This window comes from Glycine soja, chromosome 1 (genome assembly GCF_004193775.1).
Source record: "Glycine soja cultivar W05 chromosome 1, ASM419377v2, whole genome shotgun sequence".
NCBI classification, from domain to species: Eukaryota; Viridiplantae; Streptophyta; class Magnoliopsida; order Fabales; family Fabaceae; genus Glycine; species Glycine soja.
The window spans coordinates 46,722,923-46,747,528 of NC_041002.1; the positions used below are offsets into that span (position 1 = coordinate 46,722,923).

General features: G+C 33.7%; 1 protein-coding gene across 1 annotated transcript; it reads left to right on the forward strand.

Moving 5' to 3' along the window:
- Positions 1–16,160: 16,160 nt before the first annotated feature.
- On the forward strand, positions 16,161–20,852 carry LOC114417154 (spindle and kinetochore-associated protein 1 homolog). The gene is made up of 9 exons (XM_028382262.1): positions 16,161–16,319; positions 16,417–16,541; positions 17,373–17,485; positions 17,605–17,686; positions 18,145–18,212; positions 18,584–18,689; positions 18,778–18,807; positions 18,938–19,051; positions 20,587–20,852. The coding sequence occupies exons 1-9, from the start codon at positions 16,223–16,225 to the stop codon at positions 20,662–20,664; spliced, it is 813 nt and encodes a 270-aa protein (XP_028238063.1). The 5' UTR covers positions 16,161–16,222; the 3' UTR covers positions 20,665–20,852.
- Positions 20,853–24,606: the final 3,754 nt, after the last annotated feature.

Consider the following 24,606-nt stretch of genomic DNA (forward strand, 5'->3'; position numbering starts at 1 on the left):
ACATGAAAATTTGAGAAGGAGAAGTGACTCAGCGTATGGTGGTAGATTCATCATCAAAGTTATACTCCAGGTATTTCTAGCGAGCAATTTCTGGTGGGTGTGTCGGCAATGAAATTGGTCTTCGGTGTTTGTAACCATGATAAAAGGGCGAAGAAAGATGTGAAGAGAGAAAGAAAGTTTTCTCTCAAGGTAGCTGGTAATGTGAATGAAAAAAGAGGGAAGAAAAATAGATTAAAAGTAAATAAAAAGGTAAATAGTTATTTTCATCCCTGAATGTGTAAGTCACTAACATATTTGTCCCTGAAAGATGAAAATATAAAATATAGTCCCCGAAAGTCTAAAAAGTGTGACAAATTTGTCCAGCCATTAATGTTAGACAAATGGCCTCAATTATCTTAAGAAGGGGTGAAATAATTTTCACTAACAAACTTTTAACCCGCTTCTAAATGATAGACTCAGAATACAGAAGAAGAAGCAGCAATCAATTTAATAATGTTCTTTAAATATGCAAGACAAAATTGATTGCAATAACATAAATGAGATAAGGGAAGAGAGAAATACAAACTCGATTTATACTAGTTCGGCCACTTCCAGTGTCTACGTCCAGTCCTCAAGCAACCCACTTGAGATTTTTCACTCTCTTTGTAAAATCCTTTTACAAAGTCTGAACCACACAGGGACAACCCTTCCCTTGTGTTCAGGAATCCTTACAACTTAAGAGACCCTCGATCCCTTAATCAATCTCTTTGAATAAGAAGAAGAAGAAAAAGAACTCCCTCTTTAAGAGAAGGATATTACAATTGAAGTTCCTGGATGAACTCTTAATAGATTTGCAAGTGTTTGCCCAAGAGTTTTTGAGAGATCATTTGACAATGAAGTTCTCTTGGAATATCTTTCTCTTTTCTTTTTGAAGTCAGACACACACACACACACACATATATATATATATATATAGGCCCTTCGTGCCTTTTCAAAATGGTTTGAAGAGATGTGTCTTTTCAAAAAGCTTTTTTCTGAATTTCTTCACTGTAATCAATTACAGGTTTCTGGTAATCGATTACATAGTTATATTTTGAAGGGACATGACTTTTGAATTTGAATTTCAAGAGTTTCGTTGCTGGTAATCGATTACAGGTTCAAATTTCAAATTCAAAACCCTTTTAAACAGCTATTTTTCAAACTTGTCTTCTGGTAATCAATTACACTGCCTGGTAATTGATTACCAGAGCCTTGCATGTCTTGGAAACACTTTGTTTTGAGGCAATGCTTGATCTTTAGTGAATCTTGAAATAAGGCTTTGTTTGTTGAAGCAATCTTGTATTAATCTTGAAGCATTGCTTATCCTTTGAAGCAACCTTGTTTGATTCTTCTTTGGCATCATCAAAATCATGCATACATACATTCACAGTTAACTTTCGTTTGACACCGTTAATAAAATAGCCTGTGTGACACAAATGGATGAATTTGTCACTGAAATGATTACCAACATGACCGTTTCTAATTGCCAACATAGGGATGGATTTGTTGCATAATATTTTCTTAACTTTTCTTCTTCCCACACTTTGGGAATAGGAATATCTTGTGACATGCCAAATTTTAAATAAAAATTCATCCTTCACGTTGCCTCTTCTTCTTCTCGCACAATTTCTTCGTTGTCTCTTCTTCTTCATGCACAGTTTTGTTGCTTCCCCAAGGTGCTTCTTTTTTTAACACACTATCTTTCTGACGATGATCACCATAGCATTTTCGTCTTCTCTGTCGCACACCTAGGTTTGCATTTTTTGTTTGTTCACTCATTTTTCTTTTCATTTCTTCACTCTTTTTGTATGCGTCTTTTTTATGTCATTTTTGCTTGGCCGTAATGGCATCGATGTCATCGTCGTCGGAGTCCGCCATCATTGTTGATGGATGTTTTCTGAATGGTCGTTGGTTTTAGGTTTCGAAATCCGTAATGGCGTCGTCACCGTCACGCCATCCGTCGTCGTCATTGTCCATTTGGATTTTGAAATTTGGAACACAATGATTCATTTTACCTCTATTCTCAAAATTCGTTGGCCATTTTATTGATGTTGTGTTTAAACAAGGTTTGCAAAAATAAAAATAATGATTTTTATGTTTTCCTATAGGATGTGCGATGAAATGACTCTTATTTTGCAGCATAATGGTAAATTCATACAAAAATGCAAATGAAGCACTGGAGTATGTCAGTTGTGAGTTTTGTGTCTGGGAAGAAGTTGAAACATATTTGGTTAATGTGTGGACAACCCACAAATTGTGCAAAGCTTACCACAACTATGTGAAGTTTGTTTCTGTTTATTATTTGGTGTCTGATATTGGTTTACAGAGGCTAGAAAATGATTGTGATGTGTTGTCTATGTGCAAAATTGGGCTTGTTGATCCAGAAAAAATAAGTGCATGTATACTTAAAACATGTTAAGCCAGAGGGGGGGTCCTATTAATGAAATTGGGCCAGAGATTGAAGTAGATGCATTGCCTCTAAATTACAGTGTAGAAAAAGTGGTTGAGGTTGTTCCTGAGGACTCTACTGAGAATGGTATTGAAGATATGGATGTTGATGGTGCTAATGGTGTGGGTAAAGGTCGTTCAGATGCTGAAGCTGAAGTTGTTGGAGTTGAAACTATACCAAATGTACAAGATGTTGAAACTGGGCTTGTTTGAGTTGAAACAGAACCTGGTGTACAAGATGCAAAAACTGGAAGTTGTTGAAGTTGAAACCCAAGTTAACAATGGTGCAAATGATGATGAAGTTAAAGAACATGATGAGGATGCTAACTTTTCTGATCATTCTGAAAGTGACCCAGACTATGCATATGTGTCTCCAGAAGATGATGGACAATCAAGTGACACAAGTAATGATAGTTACCACTCTAAAGAATTTCAGTCTCTTCCCAACAGTGATGCTGAAGGGGACACCAATTCTAAAATTGTGTATCCTCAATACTATCCTAGAAGTTGCTTTGGACAAGTGCATTTGGAGGTTGGAATGGAGTTTGATACTATCAAAATGTTTATTGAAGTCGTAAGAGACTATACCATTTTTCTTGGCAGGGATCTGAAATGGGTAAAATTTGACAACATTCGAGCTAGAGCTTGTTGTAAACAAATTGGATGTCCATGAAATTTTTTTTGTTCACGGTCTGAAGTTACAAGAAGCTTTCAAATCAAGACTTTTTTTTAGGAGCACATGTGTGGAAGGGTCTTCAAAAATAAGCAAGCTACAATGAAATGGGTGACAAAAAGGGTGGCTGATAAGCTTAGGGTTCATCCAAACCTAAATCATGTAGCGGCACATGAACATGTTAGAGAATATTATGGTGTGCACATTGATGAAATAAAGATGTTTAGGGCTATCAAAGAGGCTCAGTCACTGGTTGAGGGGAAGTATCTAATTGCAATATGCTAAGCTTTGGGATTATTCACATGAGTTAACAAGAAGCAATGAATGATCAATTGTGAAAATGAATTGCATCCCATACCTAGATCTTCTCCATAATTCCACCGAATTTATATGTGTATAGATGCATGCAAGCAAGGAGTGGTCTTGATGGTTGTTTTCTGAAAAGGTACTACGGCGGTCATTTACTTGCAGCAGTGGGACAATATGAAAACAATGCATTTTTTGTGATTGCATATGCAATAGTAAATGTTGAAGATAAAGACAATTGGAAGTGGTTCCTCACATTGTTACATGAAGACATTGGAGACTACGAACAATATGGCTGGAATTTCATGTCAGACATCCAAAAGGTGCAATTCAATTGTCTTGCTTTGAGTAATTTTGACGCAAAGTAGGGTTCAAATATAGAAAGTTGTAATTGTGATTGTATGCATGCATATGTGATAGTTTTTATGTCATGCTAGCAATATCTTATATGTTTATGTTGTGGTTATTTTCATCAGTAAGTAGAATTTTTTAAGGAAACAAATGTTAATAAGTTATAAAGATCAGGGTTATATTTGTCACTTCAGTAAATTGTTCCTCATATGATTTGTCAAACTTTTTCTTTTCCCTAATTGTTGCTTTTATTAAATGTTCCTCAACAAAGGCTAATGAAATTAAGAAACAAGGAAAACAAATTCTAAATTGGTTTATATATTCCTTCAATATTTGAACTTATATTGGTTTATATATCTTTTTGTACCATTTAATTCTCCTTATCTACATTTTCTTTCACAAGTTAAACCTGAATTTATACTGTTTTGTGTAAATGCCTTTTCCAGTTTTAATATTTTATTTCCAAAACCTTCATAAGTGTTTTGTTATTGTTCTTGCCAAAACTGAATTAGTGTATGCATTATTGTTTGTATTGTTTACTAATATTGGAAGAAGCAAGGTGTATACTAATACTTAATCATTGTATGTATTGTTTACTAATATTGGTCATGGTGTGGTAATCTAGATAGATATATTGTATGTCATAATCTGCTGTCTTAGGTGGCTTTTGGGTGAATGACATTTGAACTCTAGTATACACTTGTAATTGGACTTTGTATGGTAATTTTGATATCTTTCTGCGATTGCCTGTCTATTTGTTCTGACATTGTAAGCTCCTACGGCCTAAGCCATGTCCTAGTTCAGCCATCCAATTGGAAAATTTGAATTATAAATTAGTCCTAAATAGAAAGATGCTTGTAACTGTCATCTCCATAGTCCACGACCATACCTCATCATGAGCCTCTAGGTTTATCTTATATTTTCTTTCTTTTTCTTGCGTGAAATCAAAATTAATGTCTATGTTTATGGGATCTATTTTACATGGAATTTGTTGTACATGGAATCTATTTTACCTTAATTGTAGCTATTGGTCCCCTAGTTATTCTACACGATTGAACATGATAGAAGCTTTCTTGAGAATCTTCTATGGAGGCTGGATCTTTGAGCTTCATTAAGGTCCTTCAATGGTGATTTTCAGCCATGGAGTTGCAACGGAAGATGATGGAGAAAAGGTGAGAGGAGACGCTATCCACTAGAGAATAAGCCGTGGAAGGAGAAGTTTCACCACTAAGAGAGTGTCTTGGATAAGAAGCTTAGAGAGGAAGCTTCAATGGAGGAAGAGAATGAGAGAGAGGGGGGCGTGGGAATTGAAGGAGATTAGGTAGAGAAGTTGAACCTTGAAGTGTGTCTCACAAGTTTCTCATTCATCAAAGTTATGACAAGTGTTACACATTCTATTTATAGCCTAGCACATGGGAAGCTTCCTTGAGAAGTAAGGAAGGTAGCTTCCTTGGGAAGTTAGAGGGGGGCTATTCACACCCCTCCAATAGCTAAGCTCTCCCTCATGCCAAAATACATGAAAATACAATGGGAAACTTCCTTGAGAAGCAAGGAAGGTAACTTCCTTGGGAAGCAAGGAAGAAAACTTCCTTGAGAAGCTAGAGAGGGGGGGGGGGGGGGGGGGGGGCTACTCAGACCCCTCCAATAGCTAAGCTCACCCCATGCCAAAATACATGAAAATACAAAAAAAAAGCCCCTACTACAAAGACTACCCAAAATGCTCTGAAATACAAGGCTAAAACCCTATATACTACTAAGGTACCCTTAATTTGTAGGGCACCCTACAAACCTAATATGACCAAAATACAAGGCCAAAAAGAAGGAAAATCTATTCTAATATGTACAAAGATAAGTAGGCTCATACTTAGCCCATAGGCCCAAAATCTACCCTAAGGCTTATGAGAACCCTGTGGCCTTCACCTACATCTCTGGCCCAATCTTCTTAGAGTCTTTTATCCAATGTCCTTGCGGGGTAGGATTGCATCAGAACATATATGTCATAATCTACTATCTTAGGTTGCTTTTGGGTGAATGACATTTTAATCTTCACGGTTTTAATAAGGATGATGTCAAATTTGTTGAACTATACAATTATAGAATCTATACTTGCTATCAATTTGCACAATTTTCAAAAGTTGTTAATATGTAATGTTTATTTATATGCTATGTGTAGGGGTTGCTTCTTGTAATGCAGAAAGTTATGCCAGGTGTTAAACGCGGGTATTGTGTTATGCACTTATGGTGGAATTTCTCCAAGTAGTGGAAAGACAAAGAGTTAAGAAGCCTAGCCTGGAAGTGTGCACAGTCTGCTACTAAATCAGAATTTAATGTTAGTATAGAGGTTGTCAAAAGGAAGAATGAAAATGCATGGGCTGATTTAGACAAGTGGCCCTGTGAATCATGGACCAAAGCCTACTTCAGTGAAAATTACAAAGTTAACAACATAACCAACAACAATTGTGAGTCTTTTAATGCAAAAATTCTAAAGTTTAGAAATATGCCAATTTTGAGTCTGTGTGAGGATATAAGAACCTATATTGTATGCAAGATAACAAGTGCTAAATTGAAAATGACTGCAGTATTAGGACCATTGGTACCTATGCAATAGTCAAGGCTGGAAAAGGAGAAAGTTGAATCCAACAAGTTTATCTACACAGGTTTGCCTTGTAGGCATGCAATTGTTGCCATCAGATACAATAACCACAGACTAGAGGACTATAGTGATGGTATGCTGACCATTTGATCTTACAATGAACCTATGAAAATTACATACGCCCTAGCAGGAGTCAACAATATTGGGAAAAATATACCTTTTGATAGGCCAGCACCACCCCATATTAAAAAAAGACCTGGCGACCCAAAAAATGTAGAAGAAAGGATCGAAATGAGGGCCGAGTCGGCAATAGTAGACTTAAAAGATCCTAAAACGAGGTTACTACTTACTTGTACTAGATGCAGCCTGAATGATCATAAACGTAGAGGATGCATTAATGGTGGTGTTCCACCAAGACCAAAAAAGTGGAAATCGACTCTTGAAGAAGAGACTAACTCAAATGCAACCACAACAACACCAGTAAGATATTTCTAAGAATTTGATTAATTTTTTTATTGTTGCTTATGAGTTATTTATGTTATATGTTACATATTTGTAGGATGAGTTAAAAATATGATAAGATGATATTCTTTTTTTAAGTGTTATACCAATGTTCTTTTTTCATCGCCTAAACATGATTTTAGTTCCCTTACTTTTGGTTTTCTTCTGTTTAGGTCTGATCTAATTGGTTTCACAAACTAGGCCTAAAAAAGTTATTACAGAGGCAGTTGCTTCCTCACTTTGAAGATCACTTCTCTGCACCTTTTTAACCTTCTAGATTTTTACATTATGGATTGGTGATATCATTTGCATTCCAGATTATCCAATTTTTCATTGTTGCTTATAAGTTATTTATGTTATATGTTACATATTTGTAGGATGAGATTAAATGTTCTCAATCTGCTCAACAAGTCAAAAAACCTTAAACTAATTTGGAAATTACTCCAACTCATAATGTTGAAAGTGTTCCAACTCAAACTCCAACTACCACTCAAAGTGTTCCAACTCCAAGTGCTGTGAGTGACTTTTACATATAATTGATTAGTTAATGTTAAATTATGTTATGCATAACTAATCACTGTTTATTATTGTTGTAGGAAACAATCTTCATACCTCTACCAATGTCCTCTACATTTAGGCCACCTCCAGTTAGGCCTCCAGCACCAATTCAAATTATATTCCCAGATGGAGTATCTTATAACAAGAACCAACCGAATTACATAAGCTTCATACCTACACCAGGATTGCCAAGCGTCAAGATTCGAAGAAGTGAAATATGAGATATATTTATCTTTTATTTATAGTAGATTGTGACTAATTATTATAATTTGGATAAATTTGTAATGATTGGTACACTGGTACAATATTTATTTTGGATAGTTTCTACTGTGACAAACAAATTATGGGTGATAATCAATATTATCGTTATTATTATGTTTTATTTTAAATTATGTTTGCCAATATATTTTTTCTCCTGATTATTGTAATTTTATGCTTGTAACGATAAAAAATGGCAAAAGTTTAACTTAAAATTATATTTTAACCTTAAATGAAACAAAATTTGGGGTCTAAAGAATTAGTTCAATAGAAACATACTGATATTTAGGTCCAATAAAAAAATTGCTAACACTTTCGTCCAATAATGGTAACTTATTGACATATTGGTCCAATGGAACATACTAACATTTATGTCCAAAAAAAACATTCAGACATTTTCCTATCCTAAAAAAATGTTGACATTTTCGTCAAACAAAAAATTACTGACATTTAAGTTCTAAAATGATATCTTACTCACATTTTCATCCAATTTAGTTTGCATGACCACGTTGACAATCAATTTTGTGACAAATTTGTCCCTCTGTGCCACATAAGCAACTTTATTAACGTGATTGGATGAAAGTTAATAGCTAGATAAATTTGTCGTACTTTTTACACTTTCAGGGACTAAATTTTGTATGTTCATTTTTCAAGGACAAATTTGTTAATGAATTACATATCAAGAGACAAAAATAGCTATTTACCCTAAATAAAAAGAGTAAGAGAGAAGTGTATAGAAAGGAGAAATTTTGAATTTCACAAATCACAAAAAAAAATTAGGAGGGAAAAACTAAAAAAAAAAAGTGAGCGACAAAAAGGGTATAAGCGAAAATTCATCGTAAAAATTTGTCTTCTAGCTATTCCCCAATTGTGGAATTATAGATTAGTCTGAAATATAAAAATAAGCTAACACCTAACCAAAGAAATGATGTTGGCGTTAGCTAACACAATAGACAACAAAGATTGGGGACAAGAATCCTAAATGACTAACGCTTCCTTCGAAGATGAGCCTTTTTTCGCTAGCCAATTTGCACAATAACCATGTGTTTGGATGGGGGATTTAAAAATTTCTAGGAAATTCAAATACACAACATTTTGATTGCCTTGATATAAATTCTTTTCATTTTGTAAATATTTTGTTTGGATGAGGCAATTCAATTTCTTGTATTTTAATTTCCTTGTTTGGACAAAGTAATTCAATTTCAATGAAATTCAAATTTTCATTTTTAAATATTTGTTTAAAAATTAAAATTTCAATATTGAATGAAAATAAACATGAGTCATTTTTTAAATAGTTAAATATTCAAAATAAATTTAATGTTATATAATATATAATAATAATTTTTTTTAATATTTAATAATTAAATAGTCAAAATAATTTTTTAAGATTAATGATATGTAATTCCTTATTCTTGTTAAAAAAATTAATTACCTAGTCTCGCAATAATTTTAAAAAATATATTAAAATTAAATAATTATGTAATTTAAGGAAAATTATCTCATACAAAATTCAAATTATATTAATTTCATTGTTTGTAAGGGAAGAAAATTCAAATTGCTAATAATGCACCAACGCATAAACATGAATCAACACAAGCATTACAAGGTCCTAATTAATCAAGTTCCAAACAAAGATTTTCATTCATCATCAAGTGTAAAGGTCGAGGAGGCTGAATAATCAACATCCAATGTTGCCATTTAGGGAAGAAGAAACAAGATAATATAAGTCATAACAGGAAAGACAAATAACTATAGTAAAAATATCACTTCAACTAGGCATAAAAAAGACAATTTTATAATTTGAAAGTTGAAATTGGAAATGTAGACAAAAGGTTACTCACCAAGTTTCATTCTGCAAGATGTGTTAAAACATAATCTGTCTTTTCGTGAATTGGAAGGGCTTTCACAATAACTAACTGCTTTGGATCGTCAGTTAACCATTTAATAGCTTTAACTCATTGTTGTCTATTAAGATCTGGTATTAAAGTTGCCTCATGTAACACTTCTTGAATGTCTTCATCATCAACTTTACCATCCATTTTTTCTACCATTCAGTTAAAAAAGTTGGTTATTTTATCCAAAGAAGTTATTATTCCTTATTTTTCTCCCATCTTTCTCTAGTGAGAATGTGTGCCAGAAGAAGTTGAACCTTGTCTTTTTCCTTTTGTATTAGAGTTTGGTTCTTCTAAGTCTATGGTAGTAGTAGCACCACCTAACCCCATGAATTCCACTTCATTTGTTTCTCTACTCATCGCTCCATCAACATCCATGGCAGTTTCAGTTTCATGACCCAATGGCTTTATCTTTAGCACACAAATCCACTATATCATCTCAGTTTTGAAGCACCTTGAATCGAAACGGTTTAGTCGATTTATGCGAGTGAAAAAAAAGAAAAAGTCAAATCCAATCTACTTTGAATAACAAATAGCAACATATTAAAGAATACTTATAGTGCAATATTCATTCCAAGCATTCTCATTCTCAACCACTCTGGCCAAGGATGTCACTTACAATACCATACCACGATCTCCATAATTTGATACAGTTTTTGACATTATCTGATGTGACATGTAACTGCAACATTCAATGCTGACCTTTTCCAATCTCCGTCACCCTTGTTGCCCAAATTCCTTTGATCTCTAAGTACATAAGCCAATACGCGTTCTATCTCCAAATTCCATGTAACATAACTTCTTATTTCATCATTATTTTTTCCTAAAACTTTTCTTTTGCCCATCATTTTTTCATTAGATGACTCCATTGAAGTTAATCTCACTTATTTAACCTTCACACCAAATATTAGATACAACCTACTTTATTCATTTGACTAGTCCACTGCACAATCATAGAAAATATTCCAAGCAAAGTTTTTATGTAATAGCAAAGTACATAAAAGTCTATCTTCAATAGCAAAGTACAATAGTAACAAATCAGAAAAAGTTTGTCTGCAATAGCAAATTACATTTAAAAAAGAACTATCCCTAAGCAAAGTTTCTTCTAACTTGATAGTTAACAAACATATTGATAGCTAATGTATCTCAAAATCTTGTCCATTCCTCACTAGCTTGAATAGTTGTGATATCATCTATGACATTATTTTGAACTCCTTCCCTTGATTGATGGCCTAACTCTTCATCAACAAACATAGGCTTAAACTAGACAAAAAAAAAAAAGAAAAAATTATTTCCAAGAAATATTACTAGTTGGAATTTTAAGTTTGTTTTGACGATGTAATGCATCTCGTAGTACTCGAGAATCTCCTGCAGACCCTTCCCACCCAGGTAACACATAAATAAACCTTGAATCTGGACCACAAGTAGCTAACACATTTGTAGTGACATCACCCTTTCTATTACGATATCTAGGTCTCTCATCAAGAGGAACTGTAATCGGAATATGAGTCTCATCAAGTGCTCCAATACATATCTACAAACAAGACAATTTTTTTAGATTCTAGGAAAATTTTATAATTAACTAATCTCTCCTAACAATTGATAAACTTACCTCAAACCATCTCCACTTGTTTGCTTCCGCACCTTTTAAAGTATAGGATTGAAAATTCAAATAGTCTTTGCTCACTTTCATTACCGCTCTCAAGACATCATTGAATTTCCTACTTATGGTTTCTTTAGATCTACAATAACTAAATTGCACTACCCTATACTTTAGTTTGTGAGCAAGGATATGTAAAAACATTGCTACTTATGGTTAAAAAATGCATTTTTACTAAGCCTCAATTGTTCAATGCAATCTTTATATGTCCCTCTATAAAGACGATTAAGGAAGCTGTGGCATTCTAGTTCCCAATTACGGGTTGGTTCCTTAACAAAATAGTTATTATGATACCATGTCACTACACCAATGACCATATGAACAACACAAGTAGCCGCTAATAAGATTATTTTCTTATACTCTTCTCTTTTACGTTTTCTTGAAGTAATTGCAGTGTCAACTATGCTAGGATCCATTTCTTCTCAATCCAAACTGCATGATGATGATATAAGATAATATTTTGAGATTTAAAACAAATATGTAGGTAAAAGATGTAAATAAGCTCTAAATTTTAATGCCCATATTTTTCTACATTAGGCTGTCACAAGCAAGAGCCTAGAGGTTAACTTTAGCAGAATATAAATTGGATGACAAGAAATGTCTCTTAACTATATATACACAATAAAAAAAAAGTTTTTTTTTGGGGGGTTTGATTAGACCCCTGTAATAAAAATCTGTGGAGTATTCCCCAAGCTCAACACACAAGTTCTGATTGAGAAAACACAAGTCCTAGAGCTAATGCCAATTAGAAATAGTTCAAATAGAGGTATAAGCTCTCAAATTTATAATTATTCAAGAATGGGGTACAAAGGAAGATTTCAACCAGACGAAGCTCACAAATTTTTACTCCTTCATGACATTGCGGTGTGTCAAAAGGATTTGTATTTGGACAAGAAAATGGTACAATAATTTCCACAGTAAAGGAAGAGAAGTGAAGATATTAAAAAAAAGTATGAGGTAAAATATCAATGTGTTGAAAAGATAGAAAAACACATAATAGTATAAAATATAAGATTAAACATGTTCTTGGTGTTTACTAATGTTTGTTTTTGTTCCTTAAAAAATATTTATCATTCATGAAAATGTGTTGCTTATAATTCTTATTTTTCATATATGAGTATTTATTTGTTAAAAACACATTTCTAGAGCAAATAAACAAACAAAAAATGGCATTTTACATATACTAAAAGTAAATGTTTTATTTACATAATCATAGATATCTTCCTAATATGAATACTTCTATCACCTTATGACCTTAAAATTATAAATAAATAAAAATATTGTATGAGTAATGTAGTACTATAAGTTAAGCTTAATTTCAACACTCTAACCGACCCATATTTAATTTTACCTTTCTATTTTGTTTCCACTTATTAGTATATGTATTTATTGTTACTACTAGTAGCCAAATTCTCCGAAACAGGGCCAAACAATGTGAGCAGAGAACATTACTCAGTAGTCTTGATAGTTAGCAAACATATTCATAGCAAATTATTTTTAAAAAAGAACTATCCCTAAGCAAAGTTTCTTCTAACTTGATAGTTAGCAAACATATTCATAGCTAATGTATCTTGAAATCTTGTTCATTCCTCAATAGCTTAAATAGTTGTGAGATCATCTATGCCAAATACTAAATTTCCTACTCTTATTCAGGCACCCATTCCTTTCAGTGTTAATTCCTATGGTTTTTATGTATAGTACTATGTTACTTTTGCCTTTGTACATTACAGAATAAGCAAAACAGTGACAGCGTGACTATTAATTGCAAGTTGCAATATTCTTTTCTATTTTCCTTTTGTTTTACACATGAACAATCCTGTAGAATAATAAGGTTACTGCTGAGATGACCTAATCATGCCTCTATTTTGGAAATGATGCGTTCTGGTATCAAAATATGTTTTCTATGATTTTTATTTTTATTTTTATGTTCCTGGTTGCTTTAACCTAGTGTTTCATAGGTTATCATCAATCACCAGGCTCTTCCTTGCCTTTTGAATCTATTGACCAATAATTATTAAAAAAGCATCAAGAAGGAAGCTTGTTGGACCATATCAAACATCACAACTGGTAATAAACAACAAATTCAGGTATAGTTACTTGTTCATCAGTCCCTTCCCCTTTTGCATAATTGCATGCACAGATTATCAGATGCAAGCCTGGACTTTTGAGTATATAGATTATTACATTTTAACGATGGAAAAATGAATTCAAAAGCCAAACTTAATCAGATTTTGCCAAAGGAGAAGATAGAAGAAAAATAATCACGATAGTAATCAAGCTGAGGTGGAATGTGAATTTCAGAATATGGATTTTATGATTACTGTATCGTTATGAATCATTGAACTAGTAAGGACCAAAAGTGGAATTGTTGGTTGGTTAAAAGTATTTATTGGCATTACTATGTTAACACTTGACATTATTGGAGAATAGAGACAATATTCTTGAACCATTAGTATTAGAGACATGAGGTATTTTAGATTCTTCATCTTAATTCCTAAGATTAAAATGGGACCTTGTATACAAGGTTTGAGCCTGAAGCATTCATGTGATCACTTACTATTGCAGTTCTAATTAGTGAGGTTTCTCTGGTACTATTAAAAACTCCTATTGTGATTTTGTGTTGTATCTTTGTTTCTTTCTCCTTTATTCTAGAAGTTAAAGTTAATTATTTTGCTGGTGCAGGAATTTGGTTGATTGACACCATAAAGGTCTTTATCTAGGAGTTAATGCAGAATTCCAAATTATGTATTTGCATTTTTAAGAGCAAATGCATTTTTATTCTTTCATAGCGTAAAAGTAGCTTGTTTTAGGCCCGTTTTAGCTCTACCACACACTGTTTAATTCCTTGATCTACATGTTACTTGACTTAAATACAATTTGAGACTTACTGATAATGCAATGTTACAACCCCTTTATATTTTCTGATGACATAAAACTGTACAATTACTTGAGTTATAGTTGCTAATTTTTCAATCTTCAATCATTATAGAAGCTTAAGGAACAACCACAAGCTTCCTCTGTTCCTTTTCACAAACTTCTAAAAGTCATATAAACTCTCTCATTCTTTATTATTCTCTAAAACTTCAAGGTTTTATGGGCGAGGATCTTTTTTAGATACTTTTTAAGAGGAATTTATCAGAGAGAACAAATAACAAATGTTATTCAACCTCCAATGAATTAAACACAATGAAGAATAAACACAAAGTGAAGAAACCAAAATTCTAATAGAAGAATAAACAAAAGCACCTACAGTGCAGAGTTTGTTCCTAACAAATTTGTAAAAATGCCCACAGTACAAATTAACGAAATCAAACAATGAGTACCCACAATACAAAACCAATGAAATCAAACAACTAAATAAAAAATAAATCAGAAATTAACGAAAAAAATGAACACACCGTGGCATAGCGAGAGGGTGGGGCGAAATCGCAAGGGAAACTTACTTGTGAGAGAACGCTACGTGTGGTGTGTGAGAGTGACTGAGAGGGAGAGAGAGCGCTAGTGTCGTGGGCGTGAAAGTGACTCAGAGGAAGAGAAAGCGTGTGGAGTGTGAGAGAGTGGTTGAGACGGAGATAAGAGAGCGTCTGCGTGAGTGGCTGAGAGGGAGAGAGCGTGTCCGTGAGATTGGATGGGGAATTTTAATTTCTCTATTTTTTGTGAGAATTTAAAATTCTCCCAATTTAGTCTATTAAAATACTTTGAAAAATGATCAAATCTTAATTACTTCTAAAATATCTTATTCAAATAGATTATTTTATAAGAAGACATTTTAATATCTCAGTTAAAATACTACTTTACCCACTTTAACTGCTCCATCCAAACACACGATAAAGGATAATAACCCATTCTTGTTAGTGAAGGATCGGATTTGGTTTACAACCACAGCCTAAGGATGTCAAGTAGAAAACCTCCTTTTATTAATCGTAGAGCGGTCATCGAATTCATATCACAAACAACCTTCTTTTCCTTTCATGTGCTTATGTTGAAAATCTATTTAAGTCATCAAAATTTAATTTGTCATTTTAATTCTTATTAATCATAAATAATTTATTTTATTTAATGATAAAATTACAATTATAAATTCTTTTTATTTAAATTAACGATTGATATAATTTTTAATTAAAAGAATTATGAGATGAATGAAAAGATAACATTTTCATATAATCATATAATATTGCATAGTAATCGAAAATGTTCATTTGATGATTATAATTTAATGTTATTATTTCTATAATATTATTTATTTATTTTTAATGATTTTTTTAATCTATAATATTAAATTCTAATAAAAATATTTTAAAAATAATTTTATTTTTTTACTTGAGATTAATAAAATTAAACGTTTTCATTGAACTTTCTTTATTAGCATGAAATTGATTATTTTTTCTTATATATGAGTGTATAAGAAATATTAATTAGTATATAATAATAATAATTAAAATAATACTATATCAAAATAAAAATAAAAAATTAATCTAATTAATATTAAATAATTAATTTCATAAGCAAGAAAAAAATAGATGGTTACTCATACATCATGCAAAAGTCTAATACACAATTTACTAGTTACTACTAACTCCCCAAAAATTGAAGATGTAAAATTAAAAAATAAAATTTATGATTTAATGACCCATTTAATGTTTATAATTTTTAAATTTATTTCTTTTAATTATAAATTTTTTAATCCTGAAATTTATATTTTAAAGATCTTTATTGAAATTTTTTAACTAATAACGAGAAAGACATATTGTGAATTAAAATATAAACTTCAAAAACACTAAAAAAATTTCTTATTAATTATAATATAAAATTGATAAATTTGAAAACTAGATAAACTAAATAAATAATTAAACTAAAATTTATAAATAGGCAACTCGAAACCTTGCCGCCGAAACTGACAACATTTCAAATCTAAATTTCAGAAAATCAAAAGGATTCGCTTCAGTCACTCACGAGAGAGAAAGATGAACAAGAACAAAGCTGGTGCATCGTTGGATTCCTTGATGTCTTCCTTCAACGCTCGCATAACGCAGCTTCAGGAGCTCGTCATTGCGCGAAACAGTGAGAATTATTCCATCAATTCAATTCATTTCATTTCAATCCTCCAATTATATATATTTCTATTTATCGAAGCGTTTGTTCTGACGCGAATTTGCAGTGTACCCTGCGAGCGGCGTCGAGGATCTGTCAGCGGTGGACGCGGCGGTGAGCGCGATGGAGCTTCAGGTGAAGGCTATCAAGGACCGCCTGCGCGAAGAGGCACTAGCCATTCCCAAAACCAAGGCACGCTCGTCACATGCACTCTATCTGTTTGTTTTTGAATGAGTGGTTTTTGATTTTGCTTTCAATTTGTATCTACTTTTTTTTTGGCACTTAAATTGAAATAAGTAATCGATGCTTAATTGGTTCTGGGTTTTATTTCTTGTGTATGTTGTTTTTCTGTAGAATTCGGGGAACATTATATGGGGCGCATTTGGGTAATCAATGGATGGGAGTGGCTCATGTTATAGTGTGTTTGGAATAGATTCATGGTGAGAAAAATCAACTATTTTTCATAGTGAAGGTGAAGCAACAAATAGTTGCTTCTACTTTTTCGTGGCTTATTGGATAATATAAGCTCTTGTCAAGTAATAACTTGTATCAATATTTGACGGAAACCAACTGGAAAAGCTAAAAAGAGATTATCTTAATAATCTTTGTTAAGAAGATTATTGAAATAAACTACAATGAGAGCTTATTGACATGTTTTGTGAAGTTTAATGAAATAGGCTGTAAAAGAATTAATAGAAAAGTCATAAACTACTTTCATAAGTCCAGATAACATCTTCCAAATGCTTCTGTACTTTATGCAATTATTTCAACGGACAAAGTTTCTTGATGAGATACGCTTGGAGATTGGTTTGGGGAAATTTAGAATAAGAAACAAACTATGATTATTTACTCTAAACCAATGGTAAGATTAATCCCTATAGCCTGGGAAAGAAAAAGTAAACAAATTTTTGCATAGGTTTTGCTGTGTACCCTTATTATAGAATTGTTTGTGTTTGCATTGATTTGGTTATTAAACTGTTAACTTTCATTTGATGATCGTTTTGTTTTTTGGCCTTATTGTAGAAACTGATTGATGCATCACTGCGGCAGCAAAAGAAACTGCAGAATATGTCTCTTCATGTTCCCTACCAAATGGCTGATAAAGTGACAGTGTCACATTTGGAAACTAGTAGATGGTAGTTAACTAGTTATATATTATTTTTGTTTAATCTGTTGTGTGCTTTGTTTAATGTAGTTTCAGAGATATCATCTCTGCTTGAGCAGATACCTAATTGTAGTTAGTGCTGTTTCACAGTTTGTTTCCTGAATTTTCTGGACAAGACTCTGGATCATTTGAGGCCTTGAAGCTTGAGGAGGAGCCTGCAGCAGTACCCAAGGTAAGTGAGATCTGTTTTATACTTTTAGTGCAAATGCCATTTTGTTCTTTCATGCCTAACATGGTCTCTGTCCCCCTAATTCCAAGAGACAAAGCCTGTATATTTATTAACTTTATGTGTATGCATTATCACTATTAATTTTCTTGAAAAACGCTAATGCTTTCAGGTTTTAATAACTGGATTAGGCTCACCTATGCTTTCTCTTGTAGCACCTATCCTCCTAACCCTTCCAAAACATATTTACATCAGCACAAGTTGTTGATAGTTTAGAACTATTCTATTGCCTTCTATTCCATGCCTTTTCATTTTATTTCTTCTTTGGTTCTTTTTAACTTGTTTGTCTGTTTCCTACTTGACAATTTGTTGCCCTGGCCTGAGTAAAGCTATATCATTTTCTTATCATTACTAGATTTTGTGTCATGTTATGGTCTGAGGTTTTCTTTTGTTTTCTTTTTTAGGAAAAAAAAGGTCGTGGTCCTCCACCAACGTGGTATGTTACTAGAAGTGAACTAGATTCCTTGTCATCGTAAGTAACTATGTATACTTTCATTAATTAAATATTTCTCTGTAAATTGTCAATCTGAATTCAGCTAGATCATATATATGTCATATTAACACATCTGATGATGTGAAGATGGATTGTCAACAAAACATGCATAAATTGCTCTTATAAAGTGTTTTCATAGCTTTGGCTCCTTCATTTTTCCAGTGCATTTGGCTCTAATTTATACCTGATGGAGCAATCTAAGGGTTGTCTGCAGGTGTGTCATTTGAAATGTGTAAAAAAATGTTGACTTAGTCAATGACTGGAGTCTTGATGTAGAAAGTAGAAACATGCACTTCTCTATCCATGATTTATGCCCACTTCATTGCCTGACCCCAGGTATGATGTTACAGATACATGAGAGGCAGGCTTACACTAGAGAAGGTGAATGCAGCGATCAATGATATGGTGTCTTATGCTGAAGCAAATGCTCAACTTATAGTTGCCCCCAAAAAGAAGGTTAATGCACAAATTTTATTTTTAATTTTAAATTACTTTTGTTGCACTTTGCCTTTGTCTTGACAATTTTTTTTTCTTGTTCATGAAGTTGGCAGAAAATCTTTGGGAAAAAGCCCTGGTGAGTGAAACCTCTATTTTCATTTCAACTATTTTCTCATCAAACGGTTTTCCCTCTGGTCATGCTTTTTTGTGGTTATCTATCAGTTTATGCCAAAAGAAAAAGGTTCTCAGTTGTCTTAATAATGCAGGAAATAAGAGATATTGCAACCATGGAAGGGATTAAGGGAAAACACTTTTTCCTTGAAGCTGACATAAAAGGACCATCGCTTAAACTTGACAACACTGGAAAAGCAATACTGACTGTGAGTATTCTTGTCTCAAACAAGTGATTTTGATGAAGTTATTTGAAATTTTAAACTGGTTAATAATATGAATATGTAAAGTTCTAAACTGATGTAATCATACTGGAAGACCAAGCACATTGCCATTTAGCCTTCACCTTTTCACCCTTTACATAGTGTGGGATGGTTGAAGGCAAATCAAAGGAGGGGGTCCTTTTCTAGCTAAGACTTTACAGTAAAGATAAAGAATATAACTGATAATTAGGACTTGTTTTCCTTACAAAGCATTTTTTGTAGTTCAGAAGTTTGTCATTGCTTATGATTACCAGTTAGTTATTCATGATGCAAAAATTTAGTGATCAAATAATAAAACATTTTGCGCCATCTTCCCTAAGATCCTAACAATATCAGAGCTACATTTACTTGAGTTTTTCCTGGCTTTATCAAAGATCACTGTTATGGTTTCTGATCAACCAAACTCGGTTGCTAAAGTGGTGACTTTTGACAAGGTTTATTAGCATTTAGCAAAGGAAAAGAAAACCAAGTTTATGCTAACAGTGTCAACTATTAAGTTTAGTATCTATAACAATTGTTACACATGAATGCATGATAAGAAAATTTATTACAATATATCAAATTTAGCACAATAGAAATACATTAGCAAAATAGAACTGAGGGCACTATTATATACTTAGACTAGTACCTGTGTTTCCGCTATTTATGTAATAGATAATATAGTGTTTGTAGATTACTGCCACCTGTTGGTATGGTGGTATGTTATGTTTGAATAATTCTGTAATTTCAATTTCTAAGGATGGTAGTTTCTACAACTGTTATTTCTGCAGTCTAGGGCAGTTATTTCTGAAAATATTAACTTTACTTGCTCAAAGGTCTCAAGAGTCAGGACCATGGGAATGGCCATTCTTATGGAAGCAATTTCAACCCATCTAACTCCCCATATATGCTATTATCACTATGCCACCACCTGTTCAGTTCAACTCTCTATACAATTCAACCCCACTGTTTGTGGATGTCCTCTTTCTTTAATTGCTCTTCATTTGGCTTCCAAATAATCTTCTCTTAAAATTATTATTATTGTTCCTAAGATCACCAAAGATCTTTGAGCTAAGCAATTCACTTTTAATGATGATTGTAGCATAAGTTTTTCCCATTTGAATTTTATGTCAAGGATCGGAAGACATATCAAATGATTCAAGTTTCTTCTGAGTGTATGGTCAACTTTACCTCTTCCTGAAACATGAGACGTGAATTGGTTTTTTTCTTTTATGCTTAGTCATTATTGACATCATTTTGAGGCAATGCACGAATTCTTAATATGGTTGCAGTAGACTGGAGAAGCAAATGTATTGAAATCTTAATGTAGTTATGCCATTATCCCCCACAGTGAATGTTGTTCTGATGCAATCTTATTATGAACCGGTTGAAAAATAACTGACCAAAAGTCCCTCATGGAATATATATTTAGTTTGCAATGTCTCTATAATTTGGTTCTTGCTACCCTGAAGAATATTCATGTGTCCTCTTTGGTTCTGCAGGTTCTTCGTCACCTTGGCCGAATCAATGAGACCCGTGTCGGACATAATCGGGTCATTATTCTACAAAAGCCTCACTAAAATGCCTGGCTATCTCAGTATTTTATGTGTGTATACAATATAAAAATTTAAAAGGGTCATTTAGATTGATGTAAAAACTTTAGTGAATGCATGTTATCATTGGTTTATGAACATGAAAGAAAATGTTTCAGTGAATGGTGATACAACAACATAAAGTCTTAATGACAGTTTGCTTGTTTAATGAACAACCCAAACACCGTGTACGATTCCACCACCTCTTGTCTCTTTGCATAGACTAACAGTGTGTAATTGGTTTTTCGAAGGGAGACCCCTAAATGGCTGTGGTTGAACAAAAATTTCTAATTCCTACTTCTCATAAATTGTGCATTGGAATGTACGCTCATTCAACTTAATTTTAAACTAAACACTTCCATAGTCGCCTTTTGATTGATCTATATATAAAAGGAAGAGACAAAAGACCTCGCCAATCTGAATAAAATAAAATTATAATTTTAAGATCTTCGAAAAGACTCAACAAAAGAATAAAAGTTTTATTGTTTTCGACGTAATTTTTTGAAAACAGAAAATAAAATAAAAATAATGTAATATTTTTTTATAATTAAAAGTGAAAACAAAATAAAATAAAAATATTTTCTAAATTCAGATGGGCTTAAATTTGTAAGAAGTGGTCATTAGTTTGACTCTCTTTATAGATGTGGAAATTCATTTCAGTATTTTGGTGTTGCAACTTTCAACTTTCAAGGCACCGTACTAGTACAGATACAATGGACTGAACTAGAAAGCATAAAAAACATGGCCTTTCTGCGTGTAAATCTGTTTCACAAGGGGTGGCTTTAGACCCTATTTGTGTGGTGGGCCTATTGTTAATTTGTTACAACTTACACGTTTCCAAATGGAAAATGTTTTTCTAACCATAGATTTGAGTCATTTGTTGTTCTTAGAGCTTTTATAAAATATTTTTGAGATGTATGTATACGAAAAAAAAATATAAATTAAATATGATAGAGATATGTATATACAATTTTAAATATGATCTTCGAAATTCAATGTTTAAATAATAGAACTCTATTAAATACAACCTATAAAACCGCAAATGGTTAGGATAAAAAGAAAAAAAAAAAAAAAAGGCAAACGGAGAGCTTAACATTTAATAATACAATAAGAAAAGAAAAAGATCTTATTAGTTTGAGGAGAAATACAAGTAACACCTAACTTATATTCCAAAAGTTATTTTAGTTAGTTTTTATCTTTTATTAATCCTGCCTAGGTTAGCTTTGCTATTCTTAGTCGGTCCCAAGCCCGGATAAAAGGAGAGGGTTGTGTTAGGCTTTCGACGGCCAACGTAAAACTTTGTCGAATCTCTATGACATGGATCAATTACGTAATAATGTGAATGCTAGGTCGTTGCCCGGAAGCAACGCGCTGTATGGCTCGAGTACATTGTCAAAAGAGCAAGGGCCGCTGCATCGCCGCCCGGATGTAGTGAAAAGTAAGCAAGGGTTCCCACATTTTCGTGAACGGGTGTGGGTAAAGAAGCTAGTTCATGACAGGAGGATTCGCTTTGGTACATGGAATATAGGCACACTTACTGGAAAATCTATGGAAATAGTGGATGTTATGGTGAGGAGGAAGATCAATTTTATGTGCCTACAAGAAACTAAGTGGACAGGTGAAAAAGCGAAAGAATTAGACAACTCGGGATTTAAGCTGTGGTATACGGGAAAAATCAGATTAAGAAATGGGGTAGGGATTATTGTGGACAAGGAGTGGAAGAAGGATGTCGTGGATGTAAGAAGAGTAGGAGATCGTATCATAGCCTTAAAATTGGTAGTGGGACAGGACACCTTTAATGTTATTAGTGGGTACGCACCTCAGGTTGGGTTAGCAGAACACTTTAAGGTAAAATTTTGGGAGGATCTAGAAGGGGTACTTCAGGATATACCCCAAGGAGAGAAAGTTTTCCTAGGAGGGGATCTCAATGGACATGTAGGTAGCGTGGCTAGAGGTTTTGAGGGGGTGCATGGGGGTTTTGGCCTAGGGGAGATGAATGGGGAGGGTAAATCCATCTTGGAGTTTTCGGAGGCTTTGGATCTTTCTATAGCCAATACATGGTTTAAGAAAAGAGCGGAACATCTTATCACTTACAAAAGTGGAGGGACATGTTCTCAGATAGATTTCTTCCTTATTAGGAAGTCTGATAGGAAGTATTGCTTGAACTGTAAAGTTATCCCGGGAGAGAGCTTGACTACCCAACATAGAGTTTTGGTCATGGATGTAAGAATTAGAGATAGGGCAAAGAGAAGAAGTCCTATGGTAGCACCAAGGATCAAATGGTGGCACTTGAAGGGTGAGAAACAAGGAATCTTCCAACAAAAGATATGGGAGGGATGGTGTGGACAATCACAAGGAAGTGCAAATGATATGTGGAACAAGATGTCCCAAGAGATTATTAAAGTGGCTAAAGAGACGTTGGGTGAATCTAGAGGTTTTGGACCTAGGGGTAAAGAATCGTGGTGGTGGAATGAAAGTGTTCAGAGCAAAGTTAGAGTAAAAAAGGAGTGTTTCAAGGAGTGGTCTAGGTGTAGAAATTCTGAAACTTGGGATAAGTATAAGATAGCTAGAAATGAAACCAAAAAGGCGGTGAGTGAGGCAAGAGCCCAAGCTTTTGACGGACTATACCAAGCTCTAGGAACCAGGGACGGAGAAAGATCTATATATAGGCTTGCTAAGGGTAGAGAGAGGAAGACTAGAGATTTGGATCAAGTAAGGTGTGTTAAGGATAAAGAAGGCAAAGTCTTAGTGCATGAAAAAGATATCAAGGAAAGGTGGAAGGCGTATTTCCACAACTTATTTAATGATGGATATGGATATGACTCTAGCAGTCTAGACACAAGAGAAGAGGACCGGAACTATAAGTACTATCGTCGGATTCAGAAACAGGAAGTAAAGGAAGCGTTGAAAACAATGAGTAACGGTAAGGCGGTGGGGCCAGACAACATACCTATTGAAGTGTGGAAAACTCTTGGAGATAGAGGTCTTGAGTGGCTCACCAAACTCTTTAATGAAATTATGAGGTCAAAACGCATGCCGGAGGAATGGAGGAGAAGCATGTTAGTGCCAATCTATAAGAACAAGGGGGATATACAAAATTGTGCAAATTATAGGGGAATCAAGCTCATGAGTCATACCATGAAATTATGGGAAAGAGTGATCGAACGGAGATTAAGAAAGGAGACTAAAGTTACTGAGAATCAATTTGGTTTCATGCCGGGAAGGTCGACCATGGAAGCGATCTATTTATTACGGCGGGTGATGGAGCAATATCGCATGGACCAACAAGATTTGCACTTGATTTTTATTGACTTGGAGAAAGCGTATGATAGAGTGCCTAGAGAGATTTTGTGGAAATCTCTAGAGAAGAAAGGGGTTAGGGTTGCATATATTCGAGCTATCCAAGATATGTATGATAGGGTATCGACTAGTGTTAGGACACAGGGTGGAGAGTCAGACGATTTTCCTATCACAATTGGTTTGCATCAAGGGTCAATCCTTAGCCCCTACCTTTTTACCTTAATTCTGGATGTCCTCACGGAACAAATCCAAGAGATAGCGCCGAGATGCATGCTTTTTGCAGATGACATAGTCCTCCTTGGAGAGTCGAGGGAGGAGTTGAATGAGAGGTTGGAAACTTGGAGACGAGCTCTAGAAACACATGGTTTTCGCCTAAGCAGAAGCAAATTGGAGTATATGGAATGTAAGTTCAACAAAAGAAGGAGGGTTTCTAACTCAGAGGTGAAAATAGGAGACCATATTATCCCTCAAGTCACGCGGTTTAAATATCTTGGGTCTGTAATACAGGATGATGGAGAAATTGAAGGGGATGTGAATCATCGCATTCAAGCAGGATGGATGAAATGGAGAAAAGCATCGGGGGTGTTATGTGATGCAAAGGTACCGATCAAGCTAAAGGGAAAGTTTTAT

Coding starts and splice junctions, on each gene's coding strand:
- LOC114417154 (XM_028382262.1), top strand. CDS start 16,223: ATGAACAAGAACAAAGCTGGTGCATCGTTGGATTCCTTGATGTCTTCC. Junction 17,687..18,144: donor AGCCTGCAGCAGTACCCAAG/GTAAGTGAGATC, acceptor TTTCTTTTTTAG/GAAAAAAAAGGTCGTGGTCC. Junction 19,052..20,586: donor CTGGAAAAGCAATACTGACT/GTGAGTATTCTT, acceptor TTGGTTCTGCAG/GTTCTTCGTCACCTTGGCCG.